At 35.8% G+C, this 17,814-nt stretch overlaps 1 protein-coding gene across 2 annotated transcripts in view; it reads right to left on the minus strand.

Moving 5' to 3' along the window:
* The window catches only part of USP34 (ubiquitin specific peptidase 34), a 244,189-nt gene that overhangs the window by 179,911 nt on the left and 46,464 nt on the right, over nucleotides 1-17,814 (minus strand). For both annotated transcript variants that reach the window (XM_035721667.2, XM_025468624.3), the window contains exons 3-5: nucleotides 12,849-13,269; nucleotides 6,992-7,042; nucleotides 6,683-6,832 (exon numbers count right to left, since the gene is read on the minus strand). In XM_035721667.2, the coding sequence (XP_035577560.2) occupies nucleotides 6,683-6,832; nucleotides 6,992-7,042; nucleotides 12,849-13,269 (622 nt within the window). The remainder of the gene's footprint in view (nucleotides 1-6,682; nucleotides 6,833-6,991; nucleotides 7,043-12,848; nucleotides 13,270-17,814) is intronic.

Raw genomic sequence — 17,814 nt, forward strand, 5'->3', positions numbered from 1 at the left:
TATTGTGAAAATGTCAAAGCTACCCAGGGCAATTTACACATTTCATACAATCCCTATCAAAATACCATGGACTTTCTTCAGAGGGTTGGAACAAATCATCTTAAGATTTGTGTGGAATCAGAAAAGACCCCGAATAGCCAGGGGAATATTGAAAAAGAAAACCAGAGCTGGGGGCATCACAATGCCAGATCTCAGGTTGTACTACAAAGCTGTTGTCATCAAGACAGTGTGCTACTGGCACACTGACACATAGATCAGTGGAATAGAATAGAGAATCCAGAAGTGGACCCTCAACTCTATGGTCAACTAATATTCGACAAAGCGGGAAAGACTATCCACTGGAAAAAAAGACAGTCTCTTCGATCAATGGTGCTAGGAAAACAGGACAGCCACATGCAGAAGAATGAAACTGGACCATTCTCTTACACCATACACAAAGATAAACTCAAAATGGATGAAAGATCTAAATGTGAGACAAGAATCCATCAAAATCCTAGAGGAGAATGCAGGCAACACCCTTTTTGAACTTGGCCACAGCAACTTCTTACAAGATACATCTATGAAGGCAAGGGAAACGAAAGCAAAAATGAATTATTGGGACTTATGATAAAAAGCTTCTGCACAGGAAAAGAAACAGTCAACAAAACTAAAAGAATGGGACAAGATATTTGCAAATGACCTATCAGATAAAGGGCTAGTATCCAAGATCTATAAAGAACTTATGAAACTCAGCACCAAAGAAACAATCCAATCATGAAATGGGCAAAAGACATGAACAGAAATTTCACAGAGGAAGACATAGTCACGGCCAACAAGCACATGAGAAAATGCCCCACATCACTGGCCATCAGGGAAATACAAATCAAAACCACAATGAGATACCACCTCACACCAGTGAGAATGGTGAAAACTAACAAGACAGGAAACAACAAATGTTGGAGAGGATGTGGAGAAGGGGAACCCTCTTGCGCTGTTGGTGGGAATGTGAATTGGTACAGCCACTCTGGAAAACTGTGTGGAAGTTCCTCAAAGAGTTAAAAATAGAACTCCCCTATGGCCCAGCAATTGCACTGCTGGGGATTTACCCCAAAGATACAGATGCAGTGAAACACCAGGACACCTGCACCCTGATGTTTATAGCAGCAATGTCCACAATAGCCAAACTGTGGAAGGAGTCTCGGTGTCCATCGAAAGATGAATGGATAAAGAAGATGTGGTTTATGTATACAATAGAATATTACTCAGCCATGAGAAACAGCAAATACCCAGCATTTGCTTCAACGTGGATGGAACTGGAGGGTATTATGCTGAGTGAAGTAAGTCAATCGGAGGACAAACATTATATGGTCTTATTCATTTGGGGAATATAAAAAATAGTGAAAGGGAATAAAGGGGAAAGGAGAGAACATGAGTGGGAAATATCAGTGAGGGTGACAAAACATGAAAGATACCTAACTCTGGGAAACGAACAAGGGGTGGTGGAAGGGGAGGTGGGCAGGGGGTTGGAGTGACGGGTGATGGGCACTGAGGGGGGCACTTGACAGGATGAGCACTGGGTGTTATGCTATATGTTGGCAAATCAAACTCCAATAAAAAAAATATACAAAAAAAAATTTACAATGGCACCCAAAATAATACTTAAGAATACACTTAATCAAGGAGATAAAAGATTTATACTCTGAAAACTATAAAACACTGACAAAAGAAATTCAACACAATACAATGCAAAGAAACAGAAAGGCTCATGGGTTTGACAAATATTGTTAAAATATCCATACTACCCAAAACCATCTACAATTTTACAATCTACATATTTAATGCAAACCCGATCCAAATACTGACAGCATTTTTCACAGAAGTAGAAGAATCCAGACTATAATTTATATGGATCCACAAAAGATCTTGAATAGACAAAGCAATCTTGACAAAGGAAAACAAATCTAAGTATTACAATTCCAGATTTCAAGCTGTATTACAAAGCTGCAGTAATCAAGACAGAATGGTACTAGGGGCGCCTCGGTGGCTCAGTCAGTTAAGTGTCTGCTTGGTTTCCACTTGGAAACCAAGTGATCTCCAGGTCACAGGACCCACAATGAAGTGTGGAGTCTGCTTGGGATCCTCTATCTCCCTCTCCTTCTGCCATCCTCTAGCTCACACTCTCTAACATAAATAAATAGGTAGCTCAGTTAGCTAAATGTCTGTCTTTGCCTCAGGTTATGATCTCCAGGTCTGAAATCCAGCCGCATGTCAGGAAACCCTGCTCAGCAGGGAGCCTGCTTGAGCCTCTTCTCTGTCTCCCTCTGCTGCTTCCCCTGCTTGTGTTCTCTCTTCTCTATCAAACAAATAAATCTTTAAAAATAAATCTTAAAAAAAAAAAAAAACAGTATGGTACAGAGACAAAAACAGTCACATAGATCAATGGACCTGAACAGAAAGCCCATGCCTGGGGGCTCAGTCAGTTAAGAGTCTGCCTTTAGCTCAGGTCACAATCCCCATGTTCCGGGACTGAGCCCCACATCTGGCTCCCTGCTCAGTTGGAAAGCCTCCTTCTCCCTGTCCCACTTCCTCTGCTTGTGCATGCTCTGTGTCAATAAAAAAAGTTTTTACAAATGCTTTAGAACAGAAAGCCTAGAAATAAACCAAGTATATGGTCATAAAGAAGACATGAACACAATGGGAAAAAGCCTCTTTAACAAATGGTATTGGGAAAACTAAATAGTTGCATCCAGAAAGAATGGAATTGGACTACTTTCTTACACAATACAAAAAACATAAACTCAACGTGGATTAAGGCCTTAAATATAAGACCTGAAACAACAAAAGTCCTAAAAGCTCTGACATTAGCCACAGAAACATTTTTCTAGATATATCTCCTGAGGCAACAGAAACCAAAACAAAAATAAACTACTGGGACTACATCAAAATAAAAAGTCTTGGGGGTGCCTGGGTGGCTCAGTTAGTTAAGCATATGCCTTCGGCTCAGGTCACAACCTCGGGGTCCTGGAATCAAGACCCATGTCAGGTTCCAGCCCCAAACTGGGCTCCTTGCTTAGCAAGAAGTCTGCTTCTCCCTTTCCCTCTCCCCTCCCTGTTCATGCTCTCTCACTCACTCTGGAGTAAATTTTAAAAAATAAAAATTTTGAAGTCTCTGCACAGTAAAGGAAACAATAAAACAAAAAGGCAACCTACTGAATGGGAGAAGATACTTGCAAATGACATATCTGATAAAGGGTTAATATCCAAAATACATAAAGAACTTAAGCAACACATACGTACAAAAAACAATCCAATTAAAAATAGGCAGAAAATATTAACATATTTCTCCAAAGAAAACATACAGATGGCTAGCAAACACATGGAAAGATACTCAACATCACTCATCATCAGGGAAATGAAAATGAAAATCACAATGATACCACCTCATACCTGTCAGAATGGCCAATATAAAAAATACCAAAAAAAAAAAAAAAATGCTGACAAGGATATGGAGAAAAAGGAACCCTCCTTCACTATTGGTAGGAATGCAAAATGACACAGCCACCATGGAAAACAGTACAGAGGTTCCTGAAGGAAATAACAGAACTACCCTACAATACAGTAATGACACTACTGGGTATTTTACTGTAGCATTACTTACAATAGCCAAACTATGGAAGCAGCTCAAGTATCCACTGACAAATAAATGATTAAAGAAGATGTCGCACATATGTAATGGAGTATTACTCAGCCATAGAAGAATAAAATTTTGGCATTTTCAAGGACATGGATAGAGCTAGAGAAAGTATAATACAAAGCTAAATAAATCAGTCAGAGAAAGATAAATGCCATATGAATTCATCACTCATATGTGGAATTTAAGAAACAACAAATGAGTAAAGGAAAATAAGAGACAAAACCAGAAATTCTTAACTGTAGAGAACTGATAGTTATGAGAGGGGATGAGGGATGAGAGAGATGAGGAAAATAGAGGATGGGGATTGAAAAAGTGTGTTTTTAATGATGAAATAAAATAAAATGATTAAAAAATTATTATCAGGGGTGCCTGGCTAACTCAGTCTGTAGAGCATGCGACTTGTGATCTCAGAGTGATAATTCTGAGCCCCACAATGGGCATGTAGCCTACTTCAAAGAAAAAAATAAATACTGTTAAAAAAAAAAAAAAAAGAAAAAAACAAGTCTATACAGAAACAAAGAAAATTATGAGAGAAATTTAAGAACACGTAAATAAAAATACATTTACCATATTTAGAGATAAAGAGACTCAATACTGCAGAGATGACCATTCTCTTAAATCAACAGATTCATGGTAACCCAAAAGGTATATATGCAGAAATAAGGCATTGATTCCAAAGAGAAAGTTCCACAAGGAGCCAAAACGCTCTTTAAAAATGATAGGGTATGGCGACGTAATATACAGCACGTTGTCTATAATCAACTACATTGTATTGCATATGTGAAAGTTGCCAAGTAAGAATTAATTCTTAAAAGTTCTCATGATAAGGGCAGCCCCTGTGGCTCAGCAGTTTAGTGCCACCTTCAGCCCAGGGTGTGATCCTGGAGGCCCGAGATCAAGTCCCACATTGGGCTCCCTGCATGGAGCCTGCTTCTCCCTCTGCCTGTGTCTCTGCCTCTCTCTCTCTCTCTCCTGAGTAAATAAATAAAATCTTAAAAAAAAAAAAAAAGTTCTCATGATAAGAAAAAAGAATTGTTAACTATGAATAGGAATGGATGTTAACTAGACTTATTGTGATTTTGCAATATATACAAATATTGGTTTACTACATTCTATATCTCAAACTAATATAAGCTATATGTCAATTATACTTTACAAAAAAAAAGAATGACAGATTAATTAGAACTCCCTTTACCAGACAGCAAGTCTGGTTATGAAGCTCCAGAAATTAGGATGCTGGGCAAATAGCTAAAGATTAAGCAAAGAGACCAATGTAGTGTATTAAAAATCCCAGACCCATGCACATAAAACACCTAATTTATATCAAAAACTCATACTGAGAAATGGAAATGAAGAAAGGATTGTCTTTGCTAAAGTATTGGGACCAATGGTTATCTATAAGAAAAAGAAAATTAGGGGCACCTAGGTGGCACAGTGGGTTAAGGGGTCCAACTCTTGGTTTTGACTTAAGTCATGATGTCAGGGTCATGAGATCGAGCCCTCCATCAGGCTCTACACTCAGCGTGAAGTCCGCCTGAGATTCCTGCCTCCCTCCCTCTACCCCTCCTGCTCACATGCTCTAAAATAAAGCTTTAAAAAGAAATTAATCTTGATCCATTACTCACACCATACACAAAAATCAGTTCCAACTGAGCTGTAATCAAAATGTGAAACAATAGAACTTCTAGAATATAGGAAGATAAGTTCATGACCTTAGGATAAAATAGACTTCATCCACAAATGAAAACATAAGGCTACCGAAATGTTTTTGATAAATTACAAACCATTAAGCCTGAGGAATAATAGCTCTTGATGAGACACAGGAGACACAATGAAAAGCAATCATAGTAGGGAAGAAGATAGTAGCAATTTAAGTATGTCAGACAAAAGATTTGCATATAAAATATGTAAGGAATCTATACATCTGTAAGGAAAAAAGCAGATTATGTGATCTTTTCACAACAGATAAAAGACTTGAACAGGTACTTATAAAAAACCAAATGGTAAATAAGCCTATGAAACAGTGCTCAATTTTAAGCCTATGCAACAATGTTCAATTTCATTACAGGCATACCTCGGAAATATTACAGGTTCGGTTCTGCTCCTCCATTATAAAGCTAGTATGGACATTAAGCAAGTCAAATGTTTCTGGTTTACCAGTGCACATGAAGTTGTGTTTATACTATACTGTAGTCTATTAACTATGAAGCAGCATATCCAAAAATAATGTAATGTTTAAAATTGAATTAAAATTCTTTATTGTTAAAAAATGCTAACCATCACAGGAGCTTTCAATGACTTGTAATCACTGATCACCATAACAAATATAAAAATAATGAAAAATTTTGAAATGTTCCAAAAGTTACCAAAGTGACACAAACACAAAGTGAGCAAATGCTGTTGGAAAAAATGGCATCAACTGACTTGCTTGACACAGGATGCCACAAACCATCATTTTGTAAAAATCTCAGTATATGGGAAGCACAAAAAAACAAAGTTCAATAAAACAAAAAATCTCTCTGCTACCATACTTATTGTGCTTCACAGTAACTGACATTCACAACATATATGTTCTTTAAAAATGCAGAAAAATGGTAGTAGGTCTTGTAATACAGACCAAAGTCAGGCACATGAGTTCTCTAAGTTAACCATCTTTCAAGTAAAACTCTAAAAACCCAAAAATTTCCCCGCACAAACTCCCAAGCAAGGAAAGTTAGAATCAAGAGAAGATTCTTGTGAATAGCTACCTATATTATATTTTACAAGTAGTAAATGGCTAAATTTACTTATTTTAAATTCATAACTTCTACAAATTCAAAAACACTTTTAAACAAATTCCATTTTTATTATAAGATCTTTTTAAAAAAAGGCTTCTGAAATCAATTTTTTCAATATAATCCAGGAAATGCACCAATTACTCAAAATTTGTCTTTTATGGACATAAAATTCATGTTATTAAAATTCTAGACATTACTCCCAAGATTAAAACCAATTCCAAATAATACTTACATTAGATACAACTGTAATAAATGCATGTGCTATAAGAAATGGCAATGTTTCAGGAGTTCCAAATTCAAAGCAATCCTTCATGAGAGAAAGGCCATTTTTCCCACAAAACAAACACACATAACGAAGCAAATGCAATGGTACTTCTACATCCTAAGGAAAAAAAATATTTTAAAATTCATCAGGAATAATTTTCATTTTATTACCAATATGGAAAAGATACTGATGAGACATAAAACTAAACTCAAAGACCTACATGAACAGAAAACCAAATTTTCCATAAACCTGAGAATAAGAAAAATAAACACTTACATTCATATCACAGAATGCCCCTAATATGTTGCTTTCTTGGGTTGATATATCCTGATTAAAAAAAAAAAAAAAAAGTAAACACAATTAGGTTATCCTATGACATAATCATCTCCGAAAAAAATAATTTTCTGTGTCTATTAAAAAAATACAATATTCTAAAGACTTGAGTTTATAAAATCTGAAACAGGTTTTGCAATTGCTTCTCATCATGAATAACAGTATCCCTAACTTAAGCTAATATGGCTCAGTTCTAAAATGTATTTTAAGTCTTCTCTAAAGAAACCATTCTATGCTATGTACTATATATTATCTTGCTTTAAACAAAAATGTTTCCATAAAGAATTGTGTTGTTACAAAAATTTAGTAACTTAGTTACGTGGTTTTAAAACTGAGCTCTGGAATTCCCAAAGGTATACTCACAAGTTTCACAATGTGCTTTATATACATATGATTTAAACTACTCTAAAGCACACTCATCTGCTGTTGGTGAAAATATAAACTGGTATGACCTTGTTGGAGGACAATTTGGCAATATTTATCAACATTTAAAATGCATATTCCCTTTGACCCAGCGATACATCTTCTGGTTATTTACACTAACAACTAATAATAGTAGTGCTGGAAAATGTTTAATGATGCTCAATGAAATTATTTATATTTCAAAATTACCAATAAATACCCATTAATTGGATGGCTAATTCAATTGTGGCATAACCATCCAGTGTTTTATGCAGCTTCCAAAAATAAGGTGAATACCATGATGGCTCTTTTTGGGATGACTGAACAATTCTAAAAATGGAGTTTGGTAATGGTTAAATAACTCTATACATTTATTAAAAGGGTTAAAATTATATACTTTAAGCAATTCATTTTTATGCTTATTTCTTTAAAAAGCTATGTACAGGCACAGAAAGATACTATCCTGAATGTTTTTAAAAATCAGGATTAATACAACCTGATTTTCATTACTTTTTATATGTCCAGAAATAATCTGAACTTATTTCCTAACAATGGTTTTTCTTTTTTGAGATGGAAAAAGAAAGGTTCAAGGCTTAAATCTGTAGTTGTATATTCTGTATTTTTTAGTCACACTGAAAATGTTACTTTTATAATCAGAAAGCTAGTAGATACTTTCACCTGAAAAAAGTTAGCTGCCAAAGAAACCTTTATTCATTGCTGTTACATGCTTTATCTTAGTCCCATTGCTGAAATAAAGTTTGAGAACAAATGATCAAGGGCATCACATAAAATTCTCACATTTCAAAATATCAAAAACTGTGCTAAAACAGGTCAAAACATTTGTCAAAGCAAGTATACTAAACCTAAATCCTTTCCTGAGCTTCTCCTGGTAGAACCATAGATAAAGCTTTAAGTTATTCTCACTGAAGCTTTAGTCTTCAACAAGTCCAGAACGTAAAAACACCTATGGTATTAAACAGAGATTCACGGGCCACATGAACCATGCTACATTTTCAGTCTAGGGTCAAGATTTCTAGTGCCCAACAAGGACACAGCTAGAAACTGTCCTTGGCTCAGCTGGTTAAGCATCTGACTTTGGCTCAGACCATGGTCTCAGGGTCCTGGGATGGAGCCTGCTTCTCTCTCTCCTCCAAGCTCCTGTTCTCCCTATCTCTGGGGCTACCTTTGTATCTCTCAAATAAATTTAAAAAAATTTTTTAATAAAATCTTAAAGAAAAAATGTCCTAACAGAATTCTAATCTGATATGTAAAATGTTGCTCATGGACTTGGTTACATACTCAAACGAACGGTTTTATCATTTCTTGTTCCTACTCTGGCTACATGAAGCCATTATCCTAAAGTATCAATGCAATCTCATTTTAAGTAGTATACAAAAAGTTAACATAGATCTATAGGTAACAATAGAAACACTAGGAAACCTACCGAAAAGCTGAATCATTTTTGTTTAAAAAGTTCTAATGTTTTATGATCCCTAAAAAAAAAAGCCTTAAAAATCCTATCAGTTTAAAACATTTTTGTCCTTTCACAAAAGCTCACATTTACTAAGTAAAATAACGCCATTCTATTTCCAGAAGTAAAAAAGGAATCTGCCTATTACTTTAAAAGAAAATAGGGATGCCTGGGTGGCTCAACAGTTAAGCATCAGCCTTTGGCTCTAGGTGTGATCCTGGGGTCCTGGGATCGAGGCCTGCATCAGGCTCCTGGCAAGGAGCCTGCTTCTACCTCTGCCTATGTCTCTGCCTCTCTTTGTGTCTCATGAATAAATAAATCTTTAAAAGAATAAAATAAAATAAATGAGTAATTCTACGTCTAATTAAACAAATGTTAAAAAAAACAAAAAGAAAATGTTGCTCCCTGATAAACTATGATAAAAGGAAAGCTAGTGGATTAGGAATATAATTTTTGCTTAAGAAGAAGTCATTAGCATGGAAATCAGACAGTAGTGACAGTTCCCCAACTGTGGGAATATATTACAAATTACTAAACTATATACATTATGAGTGAATTTAGAATTTTTTTAAAGGTTTATTTATTTATTCATTCATTCATTCATTCATGAGAGATACACAGAGAGAGGCAGAGACACAGGCAGAGGGAAAAGCAGGACACTCGCAGAGAGCCCGGTGTGGGATTCCAACCCAGGACCCCTGGGATCGGGCCTGGGCCAAAGGCAGCCGCTCAACCGCTAAGCCAACCAGGCGTCCCTAGAATTTTTTCAATTTAATAAGGAGTAAAATTTGTCAGTGCCAAGTGGCAAGAGAAAACCAAAACAGATTCAGAAATTTGGAACATAATGTACTTATTTAGTCTATCTAATCATACTACACAGATTTAACAAGCACACTGCTTTCTCTTCTTTCTATAATTTTTATACTCATTTCACTTAGAATAAAAACTTAAAATACTGGGGCAATATATCATAGATTTACATATAATGATTCAGGATTAAAAAAGAATGTAACAGCTCCTGCCCCCACAAAAAAAGTTTAACCTGAATTAAATATTACTTATTTCTAATTACATCTTTTAAAATATTATCAACTTTGATAGGAAAGAAAAAAGGATACAGACAGGAAGGGATGGGGGAAGAGAAGGGGCTCCAAGTTCCTATCCTATTACTGACAATAGATTCAACAGCTACAGAGGTTAGTTTGAAGTGATTGAGAAACAGTGTAGCAGAATGACTTGAATTCTACAACTGCCTCAACAATATACTGTGCAAGAGTGACCAAAAAGTTTAACCTGTGTAAGCCAATTCCTCTTGGGGCTCCTGGTTGACTCAGTCAGAGGAGCATGCAACTCTTGATCTTAGAGTCATGAGTTCAAGCCCCATGCTGGGTGTAGATATTAAATAACAAAAAAAAAAAAAAAAAGGCTAATTCCCTCTTATATGAAATAAGGTGGTTAATTAGGTTTCTTAAGTCACAGCTATCTAAATAAATACTGTTACATGAGTACTGAAATCATTTTCTAAAGCATCTTGGATCTATTCCTCTTTAGAAAAGTCAAAATCAAAATTAAAGAGGACTATTCCCATTTAAACCACATGGCTACTAGGATAGAAACTATAAACTTCAAGTATCTGTAACAGATCATTACTAACATAATAGAAAACCTGGGAAACAGCTCTATTATGAACAGAGTATTACAGAAGCACACAAATTCCATATAAGGAGATTTCAGTGTAACACTATATTACATTATATCTAAGGTTGTTTTTTATTAGAATTTTACCAGAAAGACATCATGAAACTATTGTTTTCAACCAAGTAGTCACATGGAATGACCCTTAAGAACAGTAATAATGAGGCACTTTATTTCAAAAGAGAAAGTAGAGAAGCATATCCAAATATGCTTATATTTGGAGATTTTTTTTTCTAACGATTTTTAAAAATGGTAAACAGTGAGCAAATTGATTTCAGGAAGAAAATAGATGAGACGTGGCATTGACATAATTCTATTGTTAAGAAGTCTTAAACTGGAAAATTTTATGAAAAAACTTTGCATGAATTTCATATATCTGGGTCCCTAATCGAATTATTTTCAGTATATTTCAATTATCAATTTAAGGCTTTAAAAACACTATTCACATGGTGTTCAGATTAAATTTTGCTTGCTTGTACAAACAGACTCCATTTGTTGAAAAAGGATTCTGAGCTGACATTTTTTAAGGATGTTTACTAAATATCTCACATCGTTTAAGATTCATTAAAAGATTCTGTATGAAAAAATAAGAAACTAAGAATTCTAGAAGGCAGAGTACAATCTGACTTAAAATAATCTTATGCAGAATTCCAACTGAGGAAATACCTACCTCCTGGGCTGTGTTTTTAAGTAGTCTCAATTCAATATGAAAACATTTTCAGTAAAGGATTATTTTTTTTTCAAGATGAAGAAAGAAGTTTAAGTCATTATGAAAGATATAGAACAGATAAGCCAGAGAAAATAGGCAGATTTCTTTCTTAAAGCATGTGATAGAAATGTTAAAGTTCACAATGAAATGTTACCCCCTCCTACCACCCAGAGATGGGAGTCTACTTCATACCCCTTTGAATCCTTGTTAATTGTTTCAACCAACGGAGTGTGGGAAAATTTATACCATATCGTTTCAGAGACTGGACCGTAAGAGGCCTCATAACTTACACATTCACCTTCTTCGATCAATGCTAAGACTACCATGTAAAGCAGCCAATCAATTCTAGTGGAGAATGCGAGGCCATATGGAGAAAAACCAAGGAGCCCTAAATACCACCCAGCACCAACTGTCAGACATATGAGAATCATGTTGGACCTTCAAAGTCTTCCCACTTTCAAAGCAAAGGTATTGCCTAAGTGAGGCTACATAAAACCAATAGAGGAACTATCTAGCCAACTCAGAGAATAATGAGAAATAATAAATCTCTATTGTTGCAGGCTACTTACATAATACATTACATATAACTGTCTCAATTGCCACCATGTGTACAAAGCAATGCCATCAACTAAATAAACCTAAGGTTGTTTTTAAACTCTTGGAAAAGCTGCAAAAATATCAGTTATTCCATAAGAAAGTACTATCATTTAAAACTATTAGTTCGGGATCCCTGGGTGGCACAGCGGTTTAGCGCCTGCCTTTGGCCCAGGGCGCGATCCTGGAGACCCAGGATTGAATCCCACGTCGGGCTCCCGGTGCATGGAGCCTGCTTCTCCCTCTGCCTGTGTCTCTGCCTCTCTCTCTCTCTGTGACTATCATAAATATATAAAAATTTAAAAAAATAAATAAATAAAACTATTAGTTCATGGGGATCCCTGGGTGGCTCAGTGGTTTAGCGCCTGCCTTTGGCCCAAGGCATGATCCTGAAAACCTGGGATCAAGTCCCGCATCTAGCTCCCTCTTCTCCCTCTGTCTACGTCTCTGCCTCTCTCTCTGTCTCTAATGAATAAATAAATAAAATCTTAAAAATAATAATAATAAATAAAACTATTAGTTCAGGAATAGTTTAAGTTTTTTAATGAAAGGAATCCCTAATTCTGTTACCAATATTTATGAAAATGAAATTCAAAATTCCAGATGCTTCTTTTTCCTAAAGTATTACTTTTTGGAAAATTGTCCAGTAAGTAGAGCATAGATGTATACCAGCAAAATGTTTAAATCACTGACAGTTTAATTTTTATGAGTTCAATGTATAAATCTTTCCTTAATAGGACTATAGTGAACAAATGCCAAACCAAGTTGCTGCAGAAATGATCTAGAGAAAACCAGAATACTTTTCCTAACCACAGTGTTTTATAAATTTTTCCATCAACAATACCTCTGTCTTCACATTTATTCTTAAGTGAGAAACTGTCAACATAACTTGATATTACTTAACATTAACAATACCTATGTTTACATACCTCTATAGTAGGATGAGTATTATGCTTGTAAGCAGTATATAAAGGAAACTGGATTTGAAAAATTTTTGCCACACATAGTAAGAGTTTTTCCTTTTCATCTGTACTCCATAAACTAAAAGGATCACAACTCTTTGAAGATTCCTCTTCAGTCAGATTACAAATTCTTGTAGAGTTTGGTTTTTTTTCTATCGATTTTTGTCGTTCTGTACTTCCTTCATTACACTCTCTTTCTATATTCAGTGGTTCTTCCACTTGATTAGTCTCATCTTGCCACGTGGAATCTATGTTAATAGTAGCACAATGTTTACAAAGCTGGTCCCGGAGTACTTGAACTTGGGCAATCACTAAGTTAATAAGTGCACATACTACTTGGTTAAAAATCTCCAAATGCTTATATTCCTTGAAGCAGCATAGACATTGCCTATAAGAGAAAGAAAATGTTTTAATTAATGCTTTCTAGGGAGATAACAATTATGTATTTCAAGTATGTAATACAAAAGATACAAATATAAGCAAATACTAAAGTACTTTTTTTTTTTTTTAAGTTTTTACTTCTTCCTTCCTGATAGGGTAACACCATAATAATTTATAAAGTTAGTATCACACCAAATACTGGTACGTTGGTTAATACAAAGTTAACTAATACTAACCTAATACTAGGTTAACAATTATAGTCTTCAGTTTTATGTGTATTTATCCGCCTTTCTACACAAAGAACAATTTAAAAACAAGAATTACGGCATATATCTTTGCTTCTCTAAGTGAGTACTAAATACTGAGTACTAAATATATGTTTAATAAATATCAGGAACCTGGCTAAAATAAAAACCTTATTAGTAAAGCTAATTATTTTACACAAAGGGATTTATAGTCAACTAATAAAAAGCTGTATTTTAACATTAATAATTCGCTTGAGGGTAGTGGTGCTGCCTCTTGATTTCAGCTCACAGCTCAGGTCATGGTGTTGGGAGTCCCGAGATAGAGCCCTACATTGGGCTCCATTCAGTCTTCTTCAGGATTCTCTCTCCCCCTCTGCCCTTCTCCCTATTTGTTCACTCTCTCTCTCTAAAGTAAGTAAATAAATCTTAAAATAATAATTTGCTTGAAGGCTAACTTGGGAAGGACAATCTTATACTATTTGGCTGATTAAAAAAGCATTTAAGAATAACACATACATTTAACACTATTCAGTGTGTATATATGCGTGTGTGTGTGTATAAATAAATATAGAAGAGTCAGTAATTCCTACACCCAAATCTAGTTCTTAGACATGTTCAATTAGCATAATGCCTGGCAATACTGTGGATAACCAAAGAGTCTGGTAAATCAAATAAATTATACTCAAGTACCAGATTCTAAGAATCACTACACACAGGGGCATCTGGGTGGCTCAGTCGGTTCAGCACCTACCTTCAGCTCAAGTCATTATCTTGGGGTCCTGGGATGAAGCAACCCTGGCAGACTCTAGGGAGGCTGATTCTCTCCCTCTGCACTGCACCCCACCCCCCGCCCTGCTTGCACTCTCTCAAATAAATAAATCTTAAAAAAAAAAAAAAAATAGGGTGTCTGGGTGGCTGAGTCAATTAAACATCTGCCTTCAGCTCGGGTTGTGATCCCAAGGTCCTGGGATTGAGTCCCATGTCAGGCTCCCTGCTCAGTGGGAAGTCTGCCTCTCCTTCTGCCCCTCCTTGCCTATACTCTCACTCTCTCAAATAAAATGCATGAAATCTTTAGAAAAAGTAAAAAAGGATAACTGAATCCAATGATGGATGACAATAAACTATTACTTACAATTTGTACTTATCAAACAATCTATACCGTAGTCCAAATAGAGCACCAACTCCCTATATGACCATGTAGACATAATTTCATTTCTCCTAGTGTGGCAGATTTGAAGTATAGACACAAATTCTTTAATATTCTTCCCTTTAAAAAGTGAAGCCCAATTTTCCTTCCTCCGAATGTGGAGCAGACTTAATGACTAACGTCTAAACAATGGAATGTGGCAGAAATGACTGTGTGACATCAGAAACTAGGTCATAAGAGGCACTGCCACTCAGCCTTGCTCTCTTCTGATCACTCACTCTGAGGGAAGACAGTTATGTCGTAAGTTAGTCAAGGAGCCCATGGAGCAGGCCACAGGAGAGAAAAAAATGAGCACTGGTCCCACTACCAAGCAGCACCAACTTGCCAATGAAGCACAGGGAGTAAATAGGACTAAATGAAAGATACAGTTAAAACCTGCTGGTTCCCTAGGGCAGCCCAGGTGGCTCAGTGGTTTAGCGCTGCCTTCAGCCCAGGGCCTGATCCTGGAGACCCGGGATTGAGTCCCATGTTGGGCTCCCTGCATGGAGCCTGCTTCTCCCTCTGCCTGTGTCTCTGTCTCTCTGTTTCTCATGAATAAATAAATAAAATCTTAAAAAAAAAAAAAAAAGCCTGCTGGTTCCTAACCCAGACAGCCAGGATACAATTTCTACTTGATTCGTGGAAACAATAAAATCTTCCCATACATAAAATGAACAAGATAAACCCTGGAAAACCAGATGCTAAAGAAGACTCAGATAATACAAGAAAAAGAAAACAAGAAAATTAAGTGAAACTATGACTAACTGGTGAACCTCAACTAACCTTCCTTGACTAACAGCCAGACTAAGGCCAAGACAAAGATATTTCTCTTACAGAATATGAATGATCTAAAAGAAAAGCCCATTTACCCCTGGTAATGAAGCTTGCTCAGCATTTTACCATCCTACAATGTAGACCAACATCTGAGATACCCCCATCCACACAGAACTTCCAATCCATCTTTCAGTGCCCATCTCATAACCGTGAAAGGATAACCAATGAGACTTGCAAGGAAAGTTGCATCACCAAGGGTAGATCAAAACAAATGATAAAAAAAAATTTTTTTGAGAAAGTAGATAAAAAGCAAAAAAAGAAAAAAGGTTTTAATTTACATCCTCAGAGACAAAAGATACTGGACCACTGTGAACAAGAACAAAATACCATTAAAATACATTCAAAGTACAAAATAGAGCTCTTCAATGTGTACAAATATATACTGCTTAGCTTTTGCATATGTGTCAGTCACAAATTAAAAACCAATTACAATTATAGCAATTTGACAGAAGAATATACAACTCCTCTTGATCTCAGGATCTTGAGTTTGAGCCCTACATGGGGTATAGAGATTTCTTAAATAAAACTTCAAAAAACTTTTTTAAAGTATACCAATTTGTAGAATTCAACAGAAGGTCCACAAGTAAAATTGTAAAAATCTCTTAGGAAAATAAATTTTAAAAAGATAAGGGGGAGAAAAAAGTGTATCATCATCAATCAAGGACATATATTACCTCACTAATAATACTCCCCAAGATGACAGAAAATATGAGGGTGAGGAAATAAATAACAAAAAATTTCATAACTGAAAAGCCCACCAAAAGACCTATCATGAAATTACTGAAGCAGGGTGGGGGGGGGGGGGGGGAGTAATAGATAAACATTTTAAAAGCTTTCACAGAGAATCGAAAGAGTGACAAGGAAAAGCTCAGGAACAAAAATAGCTAATACTTCTCCAAAGCAAGGGGGGGGGGGAATGGGGGTGTGGGGAGAGACTGGCTAACTCAATCTGTAGGGCATGCAAATCCTGATCTCAGGGTCCTAAGTTCAAGCCCCAAAGTGGGCATAGAGCTTACTTTAAAAAAATAAATAAAGGGGGATCTGTGTGATACGAATGATAAAGCATCCAATTCTTGGTTTCAGCTCAGGACATGATTTCAGAGTCCTAAGGTCGAGCCCCACAACAGCTCTGTACTCAGAATGAAGTCTGCTTGAGATTCTCTCTCGCTCTCCCTCTGACATTCCTGCTCACGTGCGCGCTCTCTCAAATAAAAAATAAATTTTAAGTAAATAAATAATAAATAAAAATTTAAAGCTCTCAGCACACTATCAGAAGTTAGAACACAATGGAGCAGTACTTTTAAATTTCTGAAAGAAAAATACTTTCCATCTAGAATTCTGTATCCAAAAGACTTCAGTAAGATTAAGAGTAGAATAGATACTTTAAGGTCTGAAATGTCTAAAATAATTTGTTCCCCATGCACCCCTTCTCAGAAAAGATGCCATTCTGACAAAACAAAGAAGAAAACCAATAAAAATGTCAACACAGCATCCAGGAAACTGGAGATCCAAAACAAAAGAAAATCAAAAGAAGTTTCAAAGATGATCTGAAGATATCAATACATGGAATAGGAAGATAAAGACCAAAGGAGAGTCAGGACAGGGGAAGGGAAGGAAATAACAGATCATATGATGCTGCATAAAAATATTAAAAGTAGTACTAAGAAAGATTGAAGAGTTGGAAAGAATTAGTGATTCATAACTAGAAAATTATAAAAAACAAGCCAGTAGACTCTAGGAAACAAACCAACAAAAAACCCACACAAAAGATAAACAAGAATTTATTTCTTGTAAAATATAAAATGAACCAAAGAACCTTTTCTGGCTCACCACTGAGCAGAGTTGTTATTTTTAGAATTATCCTGAGAGAATGGGGAAGGATGAAAGAATGTAATCTTTATATATCAGAAACCAAAGTTCATAGTTTACTTAAAATTGATGAAAGAACAGCAGTATCATAATACCATTTCAGAATACAGAGGTTAATACCAAAGCCAACATCTGAAAGAGTTGAAAGCAGAAGGGGAGCGGAGGAGATAGGGGACAATGAACTTTATTACAGGCCTTTTTCTGTGTTTACTTTTTAAACTGCACACAAGGGTCATAATCTCAGGGTCCTAGGATCAGGCCCCACTTTGGAATCCTTGCTCAGCAGGGAGTCTGTTTCCTTCCTCTGCCCCTCCCCCCTCACTTTGTGCTCTCTTAAATAGAATCCTTAAAAACATAATAAACTATGTATACATTTATACACTAATCTGAGACACACCCCTCCACTACCTAAATTTAT

This window comes from Canis lupus, chromosome 10 (genome assembly GCF_003254725.2).
Source record: "Canis lupus dingo isolate Sandy chromosome 10, ASM325472v2, whole genome shotgun sequence".
NCBI lineage: Eukaryota > Metazoa > Chordata > Mammalia > Carnivora > Canidae > Canis > Canis lupus.